Here is a 26,181-nt window from a genome sequence, read left to right as displayed (position 1 = left end):
AACCTACAGACCTTAAGTTATAAAATTTCACTCTTCCCGGAGGAAAGGTTTTTCTTATCCTTGCCACCCTCTCTCTGCCCACTAAGTTTCAGACTAGGAAATCAGTGTTGCTGGTTTCAAGCTGATAATCCCATAAAGGTGCTAATCCACCACGGCTTCAGAGTCAACTGGGGAGCTGGTTTAAACCCCTGCATTCTGGGCTTACCCCAGGAATCCACATAAAAGAGTGAGAAGACCACCATTCCATGCCCCGAAAGACCTCGCTCCACCTTCATGTTCCTCTGACCTTCAGACAAATCAATCCAAGCCTTATTTAGAGCAAGGACAAGGTCCTACATCTGTCCCTCACTGAAGAGCTAAACACATCTGTCTATAAGAACTAGACTTGCTGGTAGCATGTCCACTTTTTATCCTTCACCTTGTTACTCTGGCAGAGGCAATGAGACGCTGCCAATTCTAGGTTCAGATTCCTCTAGGGTTAAATCAGCCTTGTCTGTCCCCCTGGGTAAATCAAATGCTATGCAATGTGCTCAGTAGCTTAAAGGACAGGGCACCATAGCTTCATCTATGTGGAGTGATGAGTTTTAACCATTACTTACTCATTCAGTGAACTGGGTGTTGTGCTGGGCTTTGGGGAAATAAAGAAGACTGAAGCAGTCCCTGACCCCAGGGTGCTTACAGTCAAGTGTAGAACAAACCATACCCAAACTGGCAGAGGAGAGTTTACCCACAGTGAAGCTTTCCACCTAGGGTGGTCAAATATTCCAGAATCCCTGAGGTCCTAGAATCTGGGATTTTTTTTTCAAACCTCTGAAGTGATTCTTGTATATCCTTAAACATTGACCTTGGGCAGCCCTAGACATTTGTACTGTGGATATATGAAAGTGTTAGTCACTCAGTCATATCTGATTCTTTGTAACTGCATAGGCTATAGCTCGCCAGGCCCCTCTGTCCCTCCCTGGGATTCTCCAGACAGGAATACTGGAATGGGTTACCATTCCCTGCTGGGGTATCTTCCTGAACCAGCGATCGAACCTGGGTCTCCTGCATTGCAGGCAGATGCTTTACCATGTGAGCCATCAGGGAAGGCCCCACGGATGTGAGCAGCAGCTCACAGAGATGACTGATGAACAGGCACTGAGCTCACTGGGCTCTCTCTAGCAGCTTGTCCTGTGTATCCTCCTGCTGGTGCTTGGGAACTTCTTTGACCACCTGCATGAACCAAAGACTGTGTTCAGGAGGGGGCTGTGGTTGGGACCTGCTGGGAAAGATAAGGACTGATGAAGCCCTTAGGTGCCAACCGTGGGTCAGAGTTGAGTCGATCCTTTCTTTTTCCTTATTAATACTTGTGCCCGTAACCTGGAGATGGTCCAGGCCCTGGTATGGTATGCATACGTGGGTAAGATCAGGGTGTGGAAATTGCTGGGTTTTCACTCCCGTTCTTCCTGAGTAAGTGGTCCTCCCTCCACAAACCTGCCTACTCCTTCTAGGTGGCCTTGCCTCACTCTCGGAAAAACTGGGCATTTAAGTGTAAAGATTTAAGGTCTCTCAATTCCAATCAACAGAACAACTTGAGAGCCAGACCTCAGGTTGAAGCTACTTCTGCAATGACCTTGACTCTCTTCCATTTTGTAAAGGGAAGAAGCAGCCTGAGAAGGCGGTATGTTTAAACTTCCACGCACCTTCCATGAAAACCTGGAAAGGGAGGAGACTTCAAAAACTTTTAAGATCTACTCGGAGCATGAAGATTAGTCGTATTAAACATTCCTGTTGCACATCATGCCATTTAATGGTGTTTACCCACACCCACAGCCCTTCAAGGGCAGGCAGAGAACCATGATTGAGAGCACAGTGCACTTTGCGGCCAGTCTGGCTTAACCTGTGTGGTTTCCTAGCGGTGTGACCTCTGTTTTCTTACTTGTGTAATGGGGTTAATGTTAATATCTGTCTTACAAGGTTGTTCTAAGCATCATATAGGTTTTAGAAATACGAGTGCTGGGACTTCCTTGATGGTCCAGTGGTTAAGACTCCACGCTTCCACTGCAGAGGGCATAGATTCGATCCCTGGCCAAGGAATTATGATCCTCCATGCTGCATGGTGGCCAAAAGTAAATAAATGCTTTACAAAGTGCTTAGAATGACGTGGTGGTAGTTTAGTCCCTAAGTCGTGTCCAGTTCTTGTGATGCCATGGACTGTAGCCTGCCAGGCTCCTCTGCCGTGGGATTCTCCAGGCAAGAATCTGAAGCGGGTTGCCATTTCCTTCTCCAGGGGATCTTCCTGACCCAGGGATAGAACCCAGGTCTCCTGCATTGCAGGCAGATTCTTTACCAACTGAGCTATGAGCGAAGCCCAAAGTAGAGTGAAGTGAGTGCATAATAAACATTGGGTATATTGAATTCTGTAGGTGTTTGGGGTAAGATGATGGCTAAAGCTTTAACAGTTGCTGCCTTTGAAGTCCATCATCTGAAGCAATAGTGAAAGTATTAGCTGTTCAGTCGTGTCTGACTCTGCGACTCTATAATAGCTCTCCAGGCTCATCTGTCCATGGGATTTTCCAGGCAAGACTACTGGAGTGGGTAACCATTCCTTTCTTCAGGAGATCTTCCTGACCCAGGGATCGAACTCAGATCTCCTGCATTGCAGGCAGATTCTTTACTGTCTGAGCCACTATTGGATAATAAAAAGCAGCAGGGCCACTCTGACTTCAAGAGCCAAGAGTGCTATGTGCCCCGACACACATCACTTCCCCCTAGTAATACCTACCCCCAACCCCCAAGTAATGCTAGCAGCCACAGCCTCAGGCCTGTGCTTCTTACCCTGGGACTTGAGTAATGTGGGAGTTAGCAGAGGATCCCAGAGAGTGTAGTAACCCACAGGATAAGCATCTAATTCCCCGGAAGATTTGGGGGTGGGGAAGATATTTTTGTGTGTTGAAGTAGCTGTTGATTAGGTGTATGCTCTGCTCAGTGTGGTGTTGCCAGTTCAAGGGCACTTGAATGAAAGTATTTCAAGGACGTAGCATAGGCTAGAGGCCGAGTAAGTGCTTCTCCCAGGGAGGAGTGTAGGACCTGGTGCTCTGGCTTATAAATATCTGCGTGAAGCTTTGTGAGGCATGGCTGCAGACCAGCACGGAGGAACCGGCCTCTGCAGTAAAACCCTCTTTGTAGCAAACAATTTGCTATTTTCTCCCCACCATTCATGGATATGGGGTCAATTTTGGTTATTTCCTGATTTGTACGTGCTGACTTGGTCTCACACAACTTAGAGGCTAATGTCAATGAAATTCATGTTTGTTTTAGAATGAGTGGTCCCTGAGGATGCAGAATTCGTTCCATATTTGTGTGCTCATAAAACGAAAATCTCTGATTCATACCTAGGGGAGATCTAAATGTTATTGATTAGAACATGAAGCTCTCCTAGCCAAGTGCTAATGCACACCAAGTGGATACCGAGTCAGAAATAATTTCCAAATCTGATATTTCCTTAAAAGTCATCTGGAATGTTTTATCCTGAAATAAGATTGGTTCAGTTTTGCATGTGTACGTGATTGACTATATTTTCAAAAGGCTGATTCAAAGCATGTTTTTGCACATGAATCCTTTTCCACCACTAACTTTGGGCCCAGGAGTCAAGAGATGATCCTTATTTGATTTAACTCCATATGCCAGCACCTGTGCAAGTGCCTGGTACCGAGCAGGTGCTCAGTAAATATTCACGAATGAATCAGGTAGACCCATTGCTCTCATATGGTCAAAGCCTGGTGTCCTGGTGTGGAGCTACTAGGAGCCACCATCCAAATTCTATCCACATTTCTAGCTGTGAGTGGGGACCCATTTGGGGGGTTGTGAAATCAATTTGGTATATGGAGATGAGCATTTTAAATTAAGTAGCATATGGAGAAAAGAAAATATCAAAATGGATATCAGATGGCAAAGGTAAGTATTGTTTTTCTGAGGTGTGTTTGGGTATGAGTGCCTACATGCTCAGTAGTGTCTGACTCTCTGCGACCCTGTGGACTGTCGCCCTCCAGGCTCCTCTGTCCATGAAATTTTCCAGGCAAGAATATTGGAGTGGGATGCCATGCCCTTCTCCAGAGGATCTTCCCAATCCAGGGATCAAACCTGTGTCTCTGGCATCTCCTGCATAGGCAGGCAGATTCTTTACCACTGGTGCCACCTGGGAAGCCCATTGGGTGTACACTAGGTTAATAAGATTGATAGGTGTCTTGTAAGTCATAAAGTATGAAACGTCTGCTCTAACCCAGTGCATGCTCCTAGGGAACATGGACCAGTGGTATGAAAGCAAGCTCTGTTGCCTCTTGCCATCACCCATAGGACTGACGGTAGGAAGAGGAATGTTTAGGCCAAGAGAGGCATGGTTACCACCCGCAGAACTCTAGGTGGGGCCTGGTTCAGGCGTGCTGCTGGAAGGAAGAAGAGAGGCAGACATTTCCCGAGGGCTGTGGGTTGCTGAGTGGGGGTTCCTACTCATGGATGTGAGGGTGGGGGTTACTCAGAGGCAACTACAGTGTCAGGAATAGAGCTTGCACCCCATTACAGGAAAAGTTCTCCTGCAGAGAGGGCCGGAAGCTTCCCCCTTTCATTCATTTCTCTCATCACTGCCAGCCATACCCAAGCTGGGCTGCACTGCACCTGCCAGCTCTCTTCAATTATGTCACCAAATACCAATCACACTCTTACAGTTCAAGCATGCTGTTTGTGCCCGAATCCAGACTGCTGCACTGCATTAGCACCAGCACATCAACTTGCATACAGCTTAGGGCCGGCAGGCTTCAATTAATTTAAACGTCAGTCCAAAGACCAAAAGGAGAAAATACGGGAGCATTTGTTGGTGGAGCCTTGACCTCACAGGGGGACTTTCCCAGGAAATCATGTAATCAAGATACCTATTGACAACAACTCTTAGCACAGAAATCCATGGATTCAAGGCATCAAAATATGACCCCATCCCTCAAAACTCAGATTTTACAAATAAGGAAAGACTGCCTATATTGTGGTGAGCCTGTGGCAGAAAGGTTGGTTCTACCTAGAAACATTAAAAAGGATACTCCTAACCCCCAGCCTACCTGCTTGGAGAGGATGATTCTCAGCCTCTTGCTACTCGCCCTGGGGCCCCAAGTGCTACCTCTCAGCCTTCTCCGTGGCTCTGACTTGATCATGACCTCATTAAGTTTGGTTCACATTCATCCTCCCTGACAGGGCAGAGACATTTTTCCAGCATATTAAGATGTCATCCAAAGACACATGTAAGAAATTGAGGGGGAATTTGTTTTTTTATTTTTAACTGGAGGATAATTGCTTTACGGTGTTGTGTTAGTTTCTGCTGCACAACGACGTGAATCAGCTAAAAGTATACACATATCCCCTCCCTCTTGAGCCTCCCATCCCGCCCCCCATCCTGCCCCTGCAGGTCGTCACAAAGCGCCGAGCTGAGCTCCCTGTGCTGCACAGCAGCTGCGCACTAGCCGTCTGTTTACACGTGGTAGCGCATATAGAGCGCTGCTCTCTCAATTCATCCACCCTCTCCTTCCCACCCTGTGGCCGCAAGTCTGTCGTCTACACCTGTGCCTGTTCCTGCCCTGTAAATGGGTTCATCTGTACCATTTTTCTGGATTCCATATATTTGTGTCAATATGCAATATTTCTTTCTCTCTTTCTGGCCGTGGGAAACTTCTTTACTGTGAATCTTTGAAACCAGGGAAAGGGGCCTCTTAAAAGTAGACATTAAAAAAAAAAAAAAAAAAAAACAGATGAAAGACTTGGACATGACAAAGTAGCAACATCTTGTATTGCCTTAAAGGAAATTCATGGATCGAGGAGGGAGAGTGGGTCCCCTGCCGCAGGGCCACCTCCAGGAGCAAGATGCGGCTCACTGAGCCCTGTGGTTCAGCCTGGGGCTCGACTCCTTTGGAAATACAGATGGCTGGTAGGAAAAATGAAGCAGGAGGTGATTGCCAATCCCGCTGTGCTTTTTCCAGGAAGGTCTGGGGAGGATGGGTGGGGAGAGAGGCGAGTGGGGAGAGCCTCTGCAGATTCTGTGAATTGCTTCATTGGGGTTCTGCCAAGCTCTTAAAAGCCACGAGGAGCAGTTGGGCTCCAGGCATGTATCTGTTCCTGACCAACCAGGCCTGGGTGATGCTTCATCCTGGGCCTCCTGGGATTCAAGCTTCTATGGAGGTTTGGGTGTGGGAAGACAGAAATGGGAACCAGAGCCTGAGACACTTTGTCTGCTACCATCCTCCACCCAGACCTGCTCAGCCCCTCTGAGATGTGGGTCTGCCTGCCTGGGACTTAGTTTCTGCTCTGGGCAAAATGAGAGTTCCTGGGGCTCTTAACTCTTTCCTTGAAGAGTGCTAAGCTTCTAGCTGAGGAGGGAATGTTCTCCACTTATGATTATTTCAGACCAACCTGAAGCACTCTCTTTAGATTAGCTCTGAGATACCCTTCTGAGTCTCTGCGTTTTCACTGTATGGGGAAACCATAGACCTTTCTGGATAAAGTCACACAGGTGCTGTCCTTCCTGCTTTGGTATCTTTATGCATGGTAAGGCTTTAGTCATGTCTGACTCCTTGTGACCCCATGGACTGTAGCCCTCCAGGCTGCTCTGTCCATGGGATTCTCCAGGCAAGAATACTGGAGGGGGTTGCCACGCCCTTCTCCAGGGGATCTTCCTGACCCAGGGATCGAACCTATGTCTGCTGTGTTGGCTGGCGAGTTCTTCAGCACTAGCGCCACCTGCCCCCCTTGGTATCATTAGCAGCAGTAGAAAAAGTATGAATTGGGGCGTGTTGGGGGCTCAGCTGGAAGCAGTATCCTGTGGGGATGTGCTCTGTTACTGCCTGTGGGAACAGTCCTCTGTGCTCTGTGTGCACGGTGATGACGGAGGCTCCTACAACCATAAAAGCTACAACTTAAATACCTTATCCTTCTTCACAAAGGACTTTGCCAGACATATTTGCATTATTTATTTGTTTTTTATTGGAATATAATTGCTTTACAGTGTTGTATTGGTTTCTGCTGTACAACACAGTGAATCGGGTATATGTATACATATAACCCCTCCCTTGTGAGCCTCCCTTCTACCCCAGCCCACATCCCATCCATCTATAGCATTGCAGAGCAGCGAGTGAGCTCCCTGTGCGATACGGCAGCTTTCCACTAGCTGTCTGTTTTAGTGTATATATGTCAGTGCTCCTGCTCATGTTCAGTCGCTCAGTCGTGTCCAACTCTTTGCCATCCCATGAGATTTTCCTGGCAAGACTACGGAAGTGGGCTGCCATTTCCTCCTCCAACAGATCTTCCTGACACAGGGATGGAACCCATGTCTCCTGCATTGGCAGGTGGATTCTTTACCACCGAGCCACCGGGGAAGCCCATATATGTCAATGCTATTCTTTCAATTCGTCCTGCCCTCCCCTTCAGGCATATTTGCATTTAATCCTTGCAAACTTACATGAAGAAAGGCAGCTGAGGAAGCACACGCAGTGAGATTGCGGGGCTTTCCCTCGTTCACACTGCAAGTCCACGTGAGGACTCAGCGGTGACTTCAGAACCTCTGACTCTACGCCCACAGCGGGCTCTGCCAAGCGAGGAGAATCCAGGAAGAGAGAGCCCCGGGGGAGGAGAGGCGTCCAAGGCCGTGTCCAGAGGTTAGGGAGTGGAAGAATGTGACTCACTGATGTGTGTCACTGGAGCCACAGAGTGCATGGTGGAGATGAGGCCATCCCCGAAGGAAGAGGATCTGTCACAACCCAAAGAAAGGGTCACATTCTTCTTCAATAACTTTGAAGTCCCATGAAGGAAATGAAGACTTAGGGCAACAAGTGGTTTTTCTATCCTTCTTTCTAGTTAAAAGTCATGACTTAGGAGAGAAGAGAGATCGTGGGAAGTGATGTGTGTGGATGGTGCCAAAGCATAAACTTCAGGTTCCTGGCCTGTGGGTTACGAAGTCAGAGGCGGGGGCTCTGGCTGGGAATAGAGGAATCCAGCAAAGATAAGGAAGAACTTTCTACAGTGAGGGACTTGCATTCACCAGTAGATTTAGCCTGAGCGAATAAGGAAGAAGAAAATTGTCTAGGTAACACCATATACCCTGGAGAAGCACTGTAACAAACGCTACTGCTCTGGAGGTTAGGAATTATCAGGAGAAAGTGACAAGCAAGGGGATCATAAATGCCATTTTTTAAATAATTTTCTGACTATCTATTGATATATATCTGTGATAAAAGGGGACATGGGTTCGATCCCTGCTCCAGAAAGATCCCACATGCCACAGGGCAACTAAGCCCATGTACCACAACTACTGAGCCCATGCGCTGCAGCTACTGAAGCCCACATGCTCTAGAGCCCGTGTCCTGCAACGAGAGAAGCCACCGCAGTGAGAAACCCGCGCACCGCAACTAGAGAGTAGCCCCCACTTGCCACAACTAGAGAAAGCCCGCACACGGAAGCAACAAAAAGCCAGCACAAAAAAAAAAAAAAGGGAACCTAAAATTTTAATGTAATGGGGTGAACGAAAATCCAAGGCATCACTGATAGAACTCAGCCCTGAAGTTCAGCCCCAGAAGAGCTTACTGTTCAGGAAAGTTAAATGGGGAAGCCAAGTCTATAGCTTATCTTTGGAGGGAAGCTCGTCTGCTAAGGAGAGGGTGGCAGCCTTCATTCGTGTATTCAGCTGTGTCACTAGTATCTACTTTACATCCACAATTGTGCCTTCACTGTTGTTGAGATGAGGATATTACAGTGAATAAAACAAAGTCCCTGGTGTCATAAAGCTCATGTTCTAGAGGGGGAGGCAGAAGATAGACAAGCAAATTAATAAATAAGGTAGTTTCAGATTGTGCTGTGTAAGCGCCAGGAAGCGGTACATCAGGAACGGGGAGGGGGTAGGGGGGCTGAGGTGGGGGATGGGTGTGAGGGGTGTGGACATCACACTTACAGATGAGTGACCAGACAAGGCACCCTGAGGGCTGCACGGGGGCTGGCTCTGGGAGGATCTGGAGGAAGAATGGCCCAGGAAGGGGAAAGAACGAGGCTTCTTGCTATTAAAGAAACAGCAAGTAAGCTAGTGTTCCGAGCTCCTGGCAGAGCACAGAAGATGTCAGAGCAGTGTCAGAGATCAGACCACCGAGGGCCTGCCTCATCGCCACGTTATGTTTCAAAATAATAGAAAGCCACGGGAGAATTTTAAGCTGAGGCATGATGACTGTGGATAAAAAGAGAAATGGTTGTGGAAGACTGGCTTACAGGCCTCTTAGCCAGTCTGAAAATACAAGCAGAGGTTTTTCTGCTAAAAATTACAGAATGGGTATAGAGACATGAGATGTTCATGCAGGAACATGCAGGAAGAGTCCTAGAATTGCTGCTCATCGGAAGGGTGAAAAGGCATGAATGTGGCTGCCTGGGGGAATCTTTCGAGTTCAAATGTTCAGAGAATGTGATCTCTGGAGTTCCCATGTTCAGAGCATGTGTCTAAAATACTGACTCCAAGGGCCAACACACAGCCAGGCAAGGCCAGAGCAAGAAAGGATGTGCATGTGAGTGAGCATGGGCTGGAGCCGGCACCAGTGAGATCCAGAAAGCCACGGAAAACAAGACTGGCTGCCCTTGCTTTGTGAATACATAAAGAATAAGAAAATACATGAGGACAGAGGAAAGCCACTGCCAGGAATAAGTAGTATTCATCGATTTGCTCACTTCATCAAACATCTGTTGGGCATTTATTATACACTGAGCAGTCTTTTAGGTACCAGAAACAAAAATCTCCGTCCTCATAGAACTTAAGTGGGGGAGGGAAGTGCACAGGGAGCAGTAGGAAAAATAAGATAAAGAAGCAAAATACTTAAAATGTTAGGAGGCAGGAAATCCCTGGAGAAAAAGAAAGAGAAAGGAAATGGTAAGTTTGGGGGTGGGGAGTGATTTTTAAAGAAGGTCGTTTCATTACTTGGCTTTTATTTCAAGTTTGATGGGAAAGCCATCAGAGGGTTTGAGTAGGGTAATGACGTTATCTGACATTTCAAAATAATTACTCTGGTTGCTCTGAGAATAGAGGTAAAGGACAAAACTGAACAGTTTTCAACACCTTCACTGCCATCCCTGCAGCCATGGCACCGTCGTCTCTTGCCTAGATTATTGCGGGGAGATCCAACAAGGCAGCTGCAGTGTTGCAGGCAGAAGATGGTGTGACATGAATAAACAAAGTGCCCAACTCCTGCTGTGTTTCCTTACTACTAGAGGATCAGAGGGGCTTCCAGATGGCGCTAGTGGTAAAGAACCCGCTTGTCAGTGTTAGGAGATGTAAGAGATGTGGGTTGGATCCCTGAATGGGACGATCCCTTGGAGAAGGGCATGGCAATGCACTCCAGTATTCTTGCCTGAAGAATCCCATGGACAGAAGAGCCTGGCGGGCTGCAGGAGATCAAGGTGAGGAAGTCTAGACTGTTAGCAGGAAAGATATTTTAAACATTTGCTGAAAGTAGAAGCTGGATTCAGAAACAAGTGTAGTCAGAAGGGAGTTCTTAGAAGGGTGGGACCAAGGGGATTGAGGGGCACCTGGCTTGAGAGTGGCAGCAAGGGAGTGGCAGCAGAGGTGACTTAGGGTGCAAAAGGGTATGAATATCAGGGGAGAGGGATCCTCTTGACGTGGTCCAGGTGCTCATGAGGAGCAGTGAACGTCAACAGAAAGTAGGTACAAGTTGTAAAGTCAGGACTCCAGAAGTACCAACAAAACAGAGACAGTTGCTGAGCATAACAGCAGGGGAAGGGGCGAGTAAGCTTTGTGTGAACCTGAACTGCAGTCCTTGGGAAAGCGGAAAGAGGAAAGTGTATGTTAGCAGGAGGAGAGCCCTGGAAGGGTTGGGCTGGAGAGAGAGCAGTCAGTGCCTCTCTCTGGCTTAACAGTAAGACCAGGTTGAAGGGTTGGTATCTAGGGGAGGTGGTATGATCTGGGGAACAACCTGGACTTACTAGTAAGTCAACTCAGTTAGCAGTTTTCAACCATTTGATGGCATTTCCTGGATGGCTGGTCATGGCAATAGTGTACATGGATGTATTTTGACTTTGTAAGAAATTTGATGGTTTCTTCTCTTAGTCTTTGAACAAGATGGAGAAATGCTGTGTGGACAGTAGTTCAGCTGTTTCATAGATGTCCTGAGAGCTATACCCAGAGTCCAAACTCATGAGGACATTGTCTCAGTAGATCAGTGTTTCCGCCTCCCCCTGCCATACCACCCACTAATTTTTTAAAACCACTTTTTAAAATACTTATTTATTTATTTGGCTGCACCGGGTCTTAGTTGTGGCACATGGGATCTTCCATCTTTGTTGCAACATGGGGATTTTGTTGTTGTTGTGAGATCTAGTTTCCTGACCAGGGATTGAACCCAAGCCCCCTGCACTGGGAACATGGAGTCTGAGCCACTGGATCACAAGGGAAGTCCCACCACCCACTCATTTAAACATGAATATTCTCATCTGCCCTCTACTATTGAGTCTGTCTTTGTGTGTTTCCACCAGACAAGAACATGATTTTTCAGATTGTACTTACTTTCATCCATTTGCCTTCAAGAAATGTCGATACCCTTTGTCTGGTTAGCTTGACCTGGAGGAAGGTCTCTAAATGGCTTGATTCTGCTTAGCTTTTTTTTTTTTTTCAGTGACCCACATAAAGATGGCAGAGCTGGTTATCAGCTTTAATGTGATGTAGCATAGAAGGGGGCTTTGCAGGTGGTGCTAGTGGTAAAGAACCCACCTGCCAATACAAGCTAGACATAAGACATGCAGGTTCTACCCTTGGGTTGGGAAGATCCCCTGGAGAAGGGAATGGCAACCCACCCCAGTATTCTTGCCTGGAGAATCCCATGGACAGCGGAGTCTGGGGCTACAGTTTATCGGATCGCACAGAGTCAGACGCAACTGAAGCTACGTCACACAGCATGGAAGCATAGAAAGAGAGCTGATTTTTTGGGATGAAAGGATATGTGTTCAAACATCTCTCAGTGGATTGGAACAGTGGGCCAAAATAGCATGATAAAATTAATAAGGGCAATGGGGTTTTCCATTCAGAATAAAATATTCATTGTATAAGTATAAACTAAAGGAAGACAATGAGTCAAAAACCCTTCTTGGGTCTTTTTTCTTGTGGACTGACTGGTTGGGTTTTGTTTGTTTGTTTTTACTCACAGTTTCAATACACGACCCTAAGCCACACAGACGTGTATACACAGACACATAGTACAAATACAAGCCACAATAATTTTAAAAAGGGCAAGGTCTAGGGACTTCTCTGGTGGTCCATTGGTTAAGACTCAGTGCTTCCACTGGGCCGCTCTGGGGGCACAGGTTCAATCCCCGGTCGGGGAACTAAGATCCTGCATACTGAGTGACGTGGCCAAAAAATAAAACGAGTGCTTGGTCTAAATCAAAGAAGTAACCATTTCATTCCTTTGTGGACTAGATTTCAAGTGTTTTCAGTTCTGAGTGCCATTTTTTTAGGACGATGACAGGGAGATGACAAATCCTACAGTATTCAGTGCTTAGTCCTGTTGACTCTTTGCAACCCCATGAACTGTAGCCCACCAGGCTCCTTTGTCCATCAGATTTTTTCACTCAAGAATACTGGACTGGGTTGTCATTTCCTCCTCCAAGGGATCTTCCAGACCCAGGGATTGAACCCATGTCTCTTGCGTCTCCTGCATTGGTAGGTGGATTCTTTACCATTGCAGCATCTGGGAAGCCCTGGATTCAGTGCTCAGTTAATAAATGTTGGTTGAATGGATGGTAACTTGAGTGGTCAGAGATGGTGTCTCAGGTCCTGGGGAAGGACAGTTGGTGATACGAGGAGAAAGGAAACTTTGAGATAGCTCTCTTCAAATATTTGCAGATCTCTTAAGTAGAAGAGAGATTAGACTCCTTTCATGTTTTTCCAGAAGACAGACCAACACACCAATGGGTGACTAGGCCAATTTAGGAAAGAATTTCCCAGGGCTGTTATCCAGTGGCACTACAGAGTTGGTCCTGTAAATCTCCTTAGACAAAGCCTGTCCACAGCAGCCCACTTGATGACAGAGGCCAGGTACAGCAGGAGAGATTCCCGCATTTGAGGTTTAGCCAACCCAGCGGCCTTCTAGTCTGTACCGTGGGCTTCCCTGGTGGCTCAGATGGTAAAGAATCTGCCTGAAATGCAGGAGACATGGGTTCAGTCCCTGGATTGGGAAGACCCCCTGGAGAAGGGAATGGCAATCCACTCTAGTATTCTTGCCTGGAGAATTCCATGGACAGAGGAGCCTGAGGGCTGCAGGCCATGGGGTCGCAAACAGTTGGACACACACATAAGATAGATTCCTAATGAGAACCTAGTGTATAGCACATGAAACTACTCAAAGCCTGCTGATGACCTAAATGGGAAGGAGATTCAAGCAAGAGGGGATATATGTATACATATAACTGATTCACTTTGCTGTACAGCAGAAACTAACACAACATTGTAAAGCAACTTTACTCAATTTTTATTTTTTTATTTATTTTTTTAATTAATTTTATTTTATTTTTAAACTTTACATAATTGTATTAGTTTTGCCAAATATCAAAATGAATCCGCCACAGGTATACATGTGTTTTTAAATTTAAAATTGTTTTTTAAAAAATTAAAAGGAACAGAAAACAAAGACAAAGAAGCAGAGGCTAAACCATAAGATTAGAACTTGGGTGGACTTGCTCCTGTGGGTAAGAACCCCAGGACAAGTTTTTGCCTTTGAGAGTGGTGCTGAAACAGATTTCACTGTCCTGGAATTCTCTGCCCTGGGAGAATTCCATTACCTGGGCTTGCAATACAGTCAAAGGACAGTTTTCTTGCTGCCTTTTCAAGCTTGTTAAGAGCGTTCTCAGCCTGTCTCCACTGAGCTCTAAGTAACCTCCAGTCATTGATCCTAGAGCTGCCGCCCTCTGCCTTGTCTGTAGTTCCAGACTCCTGTGCTTGGATCTCCAGGCCCCAGCCCCTCCCTGAGACTGCCCCCACTGCATCATCTCTGTCTGAACGTGTCTTTTTACTTTTCATGTGGTCCCCAAGTCCTACTTATGCCCACTTCACAGCCTTTCTCAAGTCATTACCTCCCTTTTCCTTGAGCCATATAGTCATTTGCTCAACTGATTTTGAATGTTAGCTAATGACCTTGGTTTCCAATAGTGGTTCTCCACCATGACTGCACATTGGCATCACCAGGGAAGCTTATTAAAAAATTCCTGGTACCTAGGTCTGATCCGCAGAGGTTCAGACTTCATTCCTCTGACCTGAGCACCAGGCTTTTCAAAGCCTTCTCAGGAGATTCCTGCTGCAGCCAAGATGGAGAACCATGGGTCTACAAACTCATTGGATCCCCAAGCTGACTGTAGTCTAATAACAGCTGTATTTGTTCCCCAAGGGACTCATACACCACAGTGTCTTAAATTATATGTGTGAGTATAGAAACATCAAAGTAGCTATTTCCACTTTGTGTTAATTTGGTAGATTTGGGGGAAGGAAATAGTATGGTTCCTTTTTTGAAAACTCAATTCATGGCAGACCTCTGGGCTCACTTGACTGCAGAAGCAGCAACCAGCTTTTATTGAGCTCTCAGCATGTGCCGGGCACTGTGCCGAATACTTCCAAGCTCGTCACATTCATCGGCCCATTTTAATCCTTACCGCACGTTCACAAGTAAGCCCCACTTTTTGGCTTCCCTGATTAATGAGGAAACTAAGGTTCAGAGAGAGACTTACCCACTCGCCCAGGGCTGGGCAGAAAGCAGTGCTAGACTCAAGCCCAGGCACATCCGGTGCCGGAACTTCACTGTTTCTCTACCCCCATGGGAAAGAACTTAACCAAATAACTTGCAGATAAGCAAGATGTGCTGGCTTTAGCTTTGGGGTTGAGCCTTTTTTCAGTTGAGTTGCATTCTTTTGTATATCAAGCACCTCCATAAATTTGATGTCAGATTCACTCTCAAGCTGCCTAGATATATCAAGAGGTATGTCACAAATTATTCAGCTTCCCAGGTGACTCAGCAGTAAAGAATCTTCCTGCAGTGCAGGAGCCACAGGAGATACAGATTCGATTCCTAGGTCAGGAAGATCCCCTGAAGCAGGGCATGGCACCCCACTCCAGTATTCTTGACTGGAGAATCCCATGGACAGAGAGGCCTGGCAGACTACAGTCTACAGGGTCACAAAGAGTTGGACACGACTGAGGCAACTTAGCACACGCACGCACGTCACAAATTAATTTTTTTCATGCACTCAGGAGACATTAGTTTAGAAAAGCATCTTGCTTCTAGCTTCTAACCTAGCAGAAAATACCCCATCTTTTACTCAGTCTTCCTAATACTTCTCTGAGGAAGTGAATAGGCAATGCTTTCCCCATTTTGCAGAAAGGGGAACTGTATGCCAAATATTAATTATTTACTAAATATTAGTGACAGCTACTACTTATTGAGTACTTACTGAGTATCAGGCTCTGTGCTAGGCTGTTTACATCCTGTGTGGTTATCGTCATTTTGCAGTTGAGATACCAGAGATCCAAAAAGGTGGAGCTACTTGCCCAGCGTTATACAACTTCGTGACTGGATACCTGTTTGCTTGTTTGTTTTTTAAGTTCCTTGTGAGCAAAACTGTTAAAACATGGCCTTTGTTCACTCCTCGCCACGGTCTGGCCAGCCTCTGCTGCGTGAGTGGTGGCATCTGAACAGCCCTGTCTGGCATAAACCACTGAAGCATAAACAGGATTTTCTTTCTGTGTGTCCAATGGCCATCTAATAGCCATCGTGAAACAAAGGATTTTTTTTTTTGCCAACCTTGAATATCACACTGAAGTCAAACGGGCTCTAAATATTCCTTCTCCAGCCATCCCAATACCAGGCTCTTCGGCATAAACAACCCCTGAAGGTGAGAGCTGGCTGTTGGAGCAGTTCCACCACCCGTCCCCCACACCTCCATCTCTGAGCACCACTGCCTCTCACGGTTTCAGCTTAATGACAACCCCGCCACCACGGCTGGGGCCGTTCAGTACTGCAGGGACACTAAATGCTGAGGACAGAAGCCTGTTGCCCCTTCTCGCTGCTGTGAGTAGGCCAGTTCATTTTCTCTCTCTTCAGGCACATAAAGACTTGGTATTTTCTGGTTCGTTGAAATACGTACACACACGCACACAATTCTGTAGGGAGACTGACTCTTTGTACAGAAAGAGATCGGCAGTATGGTGAGGGGACGGAGGCTCAGGAAAAATAAACTGCCTGGCATCCTGTGTCAGGGCAGTGGGTCACTAATTGAGTGCAAACCTGTTTTTTTAATGTTGTTTATCCTCCTACAGGGCATACAAAACCATTGAGGATGATGACTTGAAGTTTCCCCTTATATATGGAGAAGGCAAGAAGGTAGGCACGTGCCCTCCCTGGATTGAGAGAACCAGGCTCTCTCTCGACGGAGCCCATGGCAATCTGCGTGTTCCACTTGGCAGCTTGTGATTTTGTAGTCTTGACAGCTTGAGAGAATATCACCTCCACCTTCCTTCAGGTCTCCTGCCTTAAGGGTCCAGGGAGTGGCAGGGCTGGGGAATGGAAGTGGTGAGCACAGGGGACTCAAGTCAGTTTTGTGAAAATGACATCCCCCTTCTCGATCCATTTGCATAACTTTTTGCAGTGTTTAAACACAACCACTTTCACATACATCATCTCACTGTGTACTGACAACAAGCCACGAGGCAGGCAGAGCTGGCTGTCTTACATCCATCTGGGAGATGAGGCAGCAGGGACTGCAAGGTTAAAACCGCTCAGGCAGTCACGTGACTGACTGGTACGAGCCGTGGAGCTGTGGCCCTCCACTTCCTTCTGGTGCTCTTGCATTCCACCATGGATGCTCAGACTGTACATGCCAGCTTCTCCACTTGCCCCATGAGAAGGGGATCCAGAGTTTCACCTCAATAAACTATAGGATCACACGGATCAGATCCCAGGCTGAGATAGCAAAGACCATTCATCACCAGCTCCAAGGGCCCCTGTCAGACTCTAACATTGTTGGGCCGAAGGAAGGCTGTCGATCTTCAAGTGGTCTCTGAGCAGAGACTGGAGAGGGGTGCAGGAGTGGAGATGAGAAAGCTTTGAAGTCATTTCCTAGGAAGAACAAACAGCTTCTGAATCATTGCATTCTTCCTCGGAACATGAATACATTTCAACTAAGCGCTGAGAGTTCCAATTAGAAGTGAAAAATGTGGTCACATTAAGAAGAACATTCAACTGAAATTTTTTTCAACATGTGATAGCTTTTATCAGAACAAGTGACTCATAAGAAAACTGAAGGATGCCTTTGTGGACAGAGTTTGAGCGAGTGTGTGTGTGTGTGTGTGTGCGTGTGTGGTATGAAAGTGCACACAGGAGTAGGTTTTGGCTTCAGTGTAGCCCAGCAGTAATTTTGCTCGAAGGAGAGAGGAATTTCACAGAGGGCAATGACACATGAATATTTGATCAATAAATTCATCATTTTTCAAACCAACTTCCCCCTTTCCTGGAGATGGACACCTTCTGCCTTGCCATCCTGGTTGAGAGTCAGGACAGGGAAGGGCTCGGTTTCTGGTAGGGTTTCGTGTTCTGTGTATAGTGGACACCATCAATGAGAATCACTCAGCCCAGTGATCTGCACCTACAGTTTCTGGGCTTCATGGTGCTGAGATTCTCAGTATTACCCTGCTGCTCCCCAGTGAGTTCCAGTAAGCTCAGCACCACATCCTGTTGCCTTCATATCCTTAGGACCCGTCTAGCCTGGTACTTGACTCATGGCAGGCCATCAGTAAATACATAAGTATTTAATAAGCTGTTCAGTATACTCTTCGTGAAAGAAAGTGAAAGTGTTAGTCACTCAGTCATGTTCGACTCTTTACGATCCCATGGACTGTAGCCTTCCAGGCTCCTCTGTCCATGGAATTTTCTGGGCAAGAATACTGGAATGGGTTGCCACTCCCTTCTTCAAGGGGTCTTCCTAACCCAGGAAACAAACCCAGGTCTCCTGCATTGCAGCAGATTCTTTACTATCTGAGCCACCAGGGAAGCCCCTATACTCTCCTTTATTGTTCAGTCACTCAGTCGTGTCCAACTCTTTGTGAAGCCGTGGACGCCAGGCTTCTCTATCCTTCACCATCTCCCAGAACCTGCTCAAACTCATGTCCATTGAGTCAATGATGCCATCCATCCATCCCATCCTCTGTCATCCCCTTCTCCTCCTGCCTTCAGTCTTTCCCAGGATCAGGGCTTTTTCTAGTGAGTCAGCTCTTTGATTCAGGTGGCCAAAGTATTGGAGCTTCAGCTTCATCATCAGTCTTTCCAATGAATATTCAGGATTGATTGCTTTTAGGATTGACTGGTTTGATCCCCTTGCAGTCCAAGGGACTCTCAGGAGTCTTCTCCAACACTGCAGTTCAAAAGCATCAATTCTTCGGCACTCAGTCTTCTTTATGGTCCAACTCTCACATCCATATGTGACTATTGGAAAAACTGTAGCTTTGACTATGTGGAACTTTGTTGACTATACTCTCCTTGCTACAGCAGAAAAATGGACAGATGTGTTCTTCTACTGATGATTAGCAGTAGGATTTAAAGGAGCAAGGTTTTTCCCAGTTCAGCAAAAAGTGCAATTCACCAGGATATCATGTTCCTCCAGCATTCCAGTAAATTAGGGCTTGACAGTTCTGTGATATGTAGCTGGTGAATTCAGTCACTGTACCTCTTGACCTGTTTAAAAGCCACTATGGCTCCAATTGGCTCCAGGCATACCCTGTACCAAAGTAGCATGACCCCTCTGTCCCAGGAGTCCACGGTCTCTTGAGAAGCTTTAGAATGCAACACATCAGTTCTGTCTAGATCCTTCACAGGGTTTTCTCTTTCTTTTCTGTACACATGTCCCCAGAAGTTTCAGAATACTTTCACTGCTGTTAAATTTCATTTGATTTCTGCCACTGCTTTGAAGGACCTGTGTGGGACTTGTAAACTAGCAGAAATGTCAAATTTCTTTGGACTAAAATGCCCATCTGTGCTTTGTCCAACCTGAGAATGTACTCCAGCAGGGAGGAAAGTGGAGGGGGCATAGGGACTCAGAATTTCCATACTTAGAGGTGAATGTGTGTCAGCTTAAAGGGAGCTCCCAACAGAGCAGCGCTGGCCAGAGGTCCCAGGCTCACATCCTCTGTCTGCATTTCACCCGCTTTGAGTCTAGCCCTGTAAAAATGCGTTATGGTTTCATTTCCACTTAAATGTAATCCTGCCCACCTTCGGATGTAAATCCAGTTTCAAATTCACAGCCTTTTGAGGGAAAGTAGGATGAAGACCATGGTAATGTGTTAGAGTGTCATCTCTTAGTTTTTCTCAGTTCAGTTCAGTTGCTCAGTTGTGTCCAACTCTTTTCGACCCCATGGACTGCAGCACGCCAGGCCTCCCTGTCTGTCACCAACTCCCGGAATTTACTCAAACTCATGTCCATTGAGTTGGTGATGCCATCCAACCATCTCATCCTCTGTCGTGCCTTTCTCCTCCCGCCTTCAATGTTTCCCAGCATCAGGGTCTTTTCAGGTGAGTCAGTTCTTCGTATCAGGTGGCCAGAGTATTGGAGCTTCAGCTTCAGCATCACTCCTTCCAATGAATATTCAGGACTGGTCTCCTTCAGGATGGACTGGTTGGATCTCCTTGCAGTCCAAGGGACTCTCAAGAGTCTTCTCCAACACCACAATTTCAAAAGCATCAATTCTTCGGCACTCAGCTTTCTTTATAGACCAACTCTCATATCCATACATGACTACTGGAAAAACCATATCCTTTATTAGACGGACCTTTGTTGGCGAAGTAATGTCTCTGCTTTTTAATATTACTGTCTAGGTTGGTCATAACTTTTCTTCCAAGGAGCAAGCATCATTTAATTTCATGGCTGCAGTCACCATCTGCATTGATTTTGAAGCCTCTAAAAATAAAGTCTCTGTTTCCATTGTTTCCCCATTTGCCATGAAGTGATGGGACCAGATGCCAAGATCTTAGTTTTCTGAATGTTGAGCTTGAAGCCAACTTTTTCACTCTCGTCTTCCACTTTCATTGAGGCTTTTTAGTTCTTCTTTACTTTCTGCTATAAGGGTGGTGTCATCTGCATATCTGAGGTTATTGATATTTCTTCTGGCAATCTTGATTCCAGCTTGTGCTTCCTCCAGCCCAGCATTTCTCATGATGTACTCTGCATAGAAGTTAAATAAGCAGGGTGACAATATACAGCCTTCACATAGTCCTTTTCCTATTTGGAACCAGTCTGTTGTTCCATGTCCATTTCTAACTGTTGCTTCCTGACCTGCATACAGACTTCTCAAGAGGCAGGTCAGGTGGTCTGGTATTCCCATCTCTTTAAGAATTTTCCACAGTTTGTTGTGATCCACATAGTCCTAGGCTTTGGCATAGTCAATAAACCAGAAATAGATGTTTTTCTTGAACATCTTGCTTTCTTGAACATCAAGAACTCACTTGCTTTTTCGATGATCCAACGGATGTTGGCAATTTGATCCCTGGTTCCTACGCCTTTTCTAAATCCAGCTTGAACATCTGGAAGTCCATGGTTCACATACTGTTGAGGCATAGCATTTCTAGGTTACTCTTATTACCAGAGCATCAGAGCAAGGATTCAAATATAGGTCTTTGAACCACGCCACTACACCAGGTATAGTGTTGATGAGCCATATGTTAGAGCTCCGTTCCTCTGTGTTCACCTGAGCTGGACATCCTTCTGCAGAAAAATGTAGTGCCCCACCTCCTCCAGGGAACCTTCTCAGAAGAATTACCTCCCCTGAACTCACATAATCCATTGTTTATTTGTCTTTCAGCACTCGGCCGTATTCTATATATTGTTAGTCAGACATGTACCTCTTAGTCTTTCCCTTACCAGGTTCCTTTATAGTAGGTACAAGACCATAGACATGTGTCCCCCACAGGATGGTATCTGCACATAGTAGGTGCTCAATAAATGTTTGGGTGACTCATATCTGTGGTCTCCCAGGAGATCATTAGGCTGACAGTATAGGCATTAGTACAATAGTATTGCTTCCATGCAGAGAATGCTACAGATGGCATGGTCTCAGCCATGAGGTCTCTGTGGAGTTACAGCCAAGTGGCATCTTGTTCCTTTCTACCTAGAGGGAGTTGTGTGAGGATATTAGCAGGACAAGTTATAATCTAATGGTACCTTTCTAATGGTACATTTTCTCCAGCCATAAAGTAAAATATATGAGCTGTGGAATGGCAGGATCTGCCTCTGACATTTTTATATCTTTTATCACAGAACTAGAGACATAGCTGGTATTCAGTAAATACTTGAAGAATGGGTGTATAGCAGATGGATGGATGGATGGGTGGATGGGTGGACAGATGAACGGATGGGGGATGTATGGATGACGGATCCTGTTGGATTTGGTTTGAATTGATTTCAGTAGCTGTAGACATCACAGATGTATTGTATTGAGTTTATTGGACATCATTCCCTCCAGTCTCTGCGAAGACAGCAGCTGCCCATTCAAATGCAGGTAATTGGTAGAAAAGCCACTCCTCAAGTATATAGGTAACCTTGGTGGGCTCTTCCTAGAAAACAACTACGCATAGAACTTAACAGCCAGGGGCAGTGGGGATTGGAAAATGACTGCTGCTCTTACAGCCCATGGCACCTACACTGGTGGGGATGCTTTCTCTGATTGTGGGAGTGTTTCTGATGACCCTCTGCTTATACTCCTAGGCCCGTGTAATGGCAACTATTGGAGTGACCAGGGGACTTGGGGACCATGACCTGAAGGTGCATGACTCCAACATCTACATAAAACCATTCCTGTCTTCAGCTCCAGAGGTACCACATGAGGTTTTTATTTCTCTTTTGTACAAGAACATGTTTTCTACATTATCCCTCCATGACTCTCACCCCGTATCCAGGCAGTAGCCAACTCATGTCGCATGTACTTCTGCATTATCTCTCATGTCTGTTTCTTTTCTCCACTCCATTTTCACTTCAGCTGTCCTCTTTCCTTCTTCATCGCCTCCTGCCCAGATGGCTGCACAGCCTGGTGGCATTCCTTGCCTCCTCAGTCCAGCCCACGTACTGCCATCAGAGCAGTTTTCCTAAACAACTACTCTGACACCTGTTTGCTCAGAAACCTTCAACAACACTCCAAGGCTCAGAGAATAAAGTGCACACTCCTTCACTTGGCATTGTTATAATTTATTATAACAAATTATAAGGACTTGTTATAATTTAGTCCAACTTCAAAAATCTGATTTGGTCCCCTACACTAGCCAGAATGAACTTATTTTTGGTATATGATCTTTAGTTTTCCATATTTGCTCAAACTATTTTTTTCCACCTAGAATGCCCTTCCCCCTCATCTCCAAACATCCAAGCTCTTTTTTATCTCTAGGATTTAATGTAAATACTTCTTCTGCTTTCCCCTCCCCCAACAGGAAGTCATGTCTCCCCCTACTCCAGGTACCTGGAGAGTGTTTTCACTTTCTGCTTAAGCATGTTGATTTACATACATATTTTATCCCCTCTTAGATTCTAATTGCCTGGAAAGCTAGTATCATTCAGTTGATGTTTAAAAGTTAACTGAAAAACAAGTTGTCATATCTTTGGTTTAAAAAATCATTTTTCTTATAATACAGGAAACAACATCAAGTTCTACTTCAAGGTATATCATTTAGAAAAGATACTGTTTCTAAGTGATAGAAAACTCTTAGTAGTTTATGGGTATGTTTTCTCACATAACAAGAAGGCTGGAATTTGGTGGCTGTTCATGTTGGTGTGGCACCTCTGTGTGCCAGGGGTGGCATCTCTGCTGCTTTTTCCCTTCGTGGTTGCAAGATGGTAATGCAGGTTCAAGTGTAACATTTTCATAAAAGGTAGGAAGAAGGGGAGCAACCCATCTGTCCCAGTAGACGTGCACTTGCTTCTCGTTGTCCCAAACTGTGGTACCCGACCTCCCCTAGCTACAGAGGAGGCTGGGGGAGAGAGGAAGGTTTGCGGTTTCTATAGTAGAGGAGAGCCAGGGAGGGCTGAGTGGGGACCCAGCAGTGTTTGCGTATGTGTAATTAACTGTTGAAACAGTGCCTCTGGAAATGCTCAGAATGTTTAGACATAGCTCCATCTGCATGTTCTTCCCAAGGGTGAGTGCTGTGTTTTCAGTGAAGGCTGTTTTTGTTGAGGGAAACAGAAACCCACTCATGCTGACTCAAAAGGAGGTGCTTATTTTCTTACTATTGGAAGAGATATTTATGGGGTCCACAAGAACCTTTGAAGAGCCAGGCTTTATGGAAGAGAAGGTGATTCTGGAAGCAAGGCAGCTCTAAGACCAGCCATGCTCCATAGGTCTCTGCTATCAGGCCACCCGGTTTCTTACTCCCTCAGGTGCACATTACCAGACAGGAATCTCAATGGCCCAGCTCACCTTTTCTACCAGGTCACAACTGACTTCACAGCCTATAGACTGTGTCCACTCTAGAGCCATCAGTGGGCACAGTCAGCCACCCAGGCCCAGCCTTGTGGCAGCGCTGTGAGCAGGACTAATTCCTTCAGAGTCCTGAACTGAGGTTGAGGTTGACATCTCAAATATACCCAGCTACAGGAAATCTCACCAGAAGAAAATCTCTAGTGAGTAGCAGGAATAGGAGACACATGCGTGTCCTAATATCACCCAGGATCTCAAGTGAGATCAGCTTGGTGGAAATACTATTTACCATTTGTAGCTGTCTCTCTTTTAGCCTTCATAGCAATTCTGCATGATGAGGATCTTGACAACAGAGCGTCTCAGTTCCCCTGGATGTTGATGGATACCTACTCCCTCTATTCTGGTCAACACTAGGATCCCTGAATTACTGCTAAAAGTCCTCCTGGCCAGAGGGAACCATTAAAGACTATATTTGTGCATGCTGTGTTGCTTCTGTCATGTCTGACTCTTTGCAACCCCATGGACTGCAGCCTGCTAGGCTCCTCTGTCCACAGGATTCTCCAGGCAAGAATACTGGAGTGGGTTGCCATTTCCTTCTCCAGGGGATCTTCCCAACCCAGGGATCAAACCCACATCGCTTATGTCTCCTGCATTGGCAGGCAGGTTCTTTAGCACTAGTACCGCCTGGGAAGCCCAATACTATACTCATGGGCATCCATATTTTCCCCCGTGAGAGAGAGGCATTTATCAGGCATATTAAATGGTACTGTCACCTTTCTATTCCTCCCACCACCACCAAAAAAAAAAAAAACATCGATGAAGTGTGGGGGAGTGTTCTAAGGAAGCACTAATTAACCATTTTGTTCCTTAAAGGAGAATGAAGACCTCCTCACCCTCCCCACCCCAATACACACATAAACACACATATACTTTCTATATAAAATCAGAAGTTTGGTTTTCAGAAAAATGATCTCTCCATGCAGTTAGGTTATGGATCTTCCAATCGCTGTGCTACTCTGGATCCCAAGGAGGGCCAACCTGGGAGATTCCCCGAGGACTAATGAAAAATCCGTTGGTTGATCAGAAACTTCATGTTACCTGTCTGAAGTGATGCTGATTCTCAGGGAAGTGGTGTGGTTGTTTCAGCATTAATGAGGGATGGGGGAGGATTTAAAAGGGAACCAGCAACCTCTGGAAAAATGTAAGTGCTCTTAGGAAAGTTGTAGAATTGAATAAAGTGTAGCACCTTTATGATAACAATAACAAGTGACATTTATTGATTATTGAGTCTGGGCCAAACAACATACTTTTTTAAAAAAATCCTCACAACAATTCTATGAGGTATGTATGGTTAGTATACCCATTTTACAGATCAGGAAATTGAGATTCAGGGAAGAAAGTTAATTCCCCTTGGCTGTACAGTTATTAACTAACAAGATGATCCTCATACTCAAGTTTGTCTGATCCACTCAGGCTCTGTAGGGGAGAGAAGCTGAATTCAAGGAGATTTTTTTGGTGTGTCCAAGGGCCCCCCGAGGACTATTTGAAGGGACTCTGAAGAGAGTACCTCTGTCCTGGGGCCTTAGTGGCCAGAGATTCTCAGAGAAATATGGCTGGCCCCAGACTGATATTGTAGAAAATGATGGTGTGGTAGAAAAAGTAATTGGGAAACACAGGAATGGCCTTTCGCGTGTGCCAACTGAGGCCAGACAGAATTGTGCAAAATGAGATTGTTCACCTATAATTTAGCTTAATGGGTATGTAGTGCAGATCTCAAGACTCCTTTGCACGAGATTAAAGTTGTTGTACATTTTAAATGTTTCCAGATGGAGAGGCCTTAGCCAGAGCCAGGAAACAGGGAGGAAGATTGGAGAGGAGGTGGGGAGAGCAGCTTGAATCCACTCCTATGAGAAGTGTAGAAGAAAGGAGTACTGGGGACCCCCTGTCCCCAATCTTGGAGCAGAAGCCCCTTTTCCCTGGATAGAAGCGATAAAGTCAGACCCTAGAGAAACAGCTCAGGGGCTGCTGTTAGGAGCCCCCAAAGCTAGGTAGATCTTCTTAAACTATCTAATGAAGAAAAACCGACTCCCTTCTGTCTTCATTCCCCACCCCCACCCCAAGTCTATGCTGGCTTTCTAACCGTGACTTCCTAAGAACATTCTTCTGCTATGCTTCATCTTTGCCAAGCATGGATCTTTATTTCACATTTGGGTTCTAAATTTCAAACTCAGCTCAGTCTGGTAGTTTTAACGGTTGCGGGGAGGGGAATGGTGGTGGGGCGGGGGTGGGGGTGTTTGGAATGTGATTTTGTTCTAAGAAAAAAGGCTCAAAAATCTTCTTGGAAATCAGCATTGTTCCCATTCATCACTGTAGCTCCTAATTCGATTTGATGAGTTAAATAAAAATAAATCGAAACCATGTGGATCAAATTTATGTTAAAAAAAAATGCACAGGGGTTTAAAAATTAGAGAAGGGTTTCTAGCCAAACACATTCTCAGTTTTGCTGAACACAAGGCGCTGGAAAAATCTAGAGTTTGCCAAACCCAATGAGCAGCCGCCAGGTTTGCAGAGCCTCCCTCATGTCTTCCAAGGTCTAAGGTAAGGATTTCTGGCCAAGAAGAACTGAATTCCATGAGAGGCCCCCACCAACCGAGCGGAGGCCTGTTTGGCGAAAAAAGAGAAGCGTTTTG

At 45.9% G+C, this 26,181-nt stretch overlaps 1 protein-coding gene across 1 annotated transcript in view; it reads left to right on the top strand.

The window, feature by feature from the left end:
* The window catches only part of PPM1H (protein phosphatase, Mg2+/Mn2+ dependent 1H), a 306,473-nt gene that overhangs the window by 239,775 nt on the left and 40,517 nt on the right, over nucleotides 1-26,181 (top strand). The window contains exons 7-8 of the mRNA XM_005886919.3: nucleotides 16,361-16,424; nucleotides 21,793-21,900. Of these exons, the coding sequence (XP_005886981.2) occupies nucleotides 16,361-16,424; nucleotides 21,793-21,900 (172 nt within the window). The remainder of the gene's footprint in view (nucleotides 1-16,360; nucleotides 16,425-21,792; nucleotides 21,901-26,181) is intronic.

This window comes from Bos mutus, chromosome 5 (genome assembly GCF_027580195.1).
Source record: "Bos mutus isolate GX-2022 chromosome 5, NWIPB_WYAK_1.1, whole genome shotgun sequence".
Classification (NCBI taxonomy): Eukaryota; Metazoa; Chordata; class Mammalia; order Artiodactyla; family Bovidae; genus Bos; species Bos mutus.
This window is presented reverse-complemented; position numbering and strand designations above follow the sequence as displayed.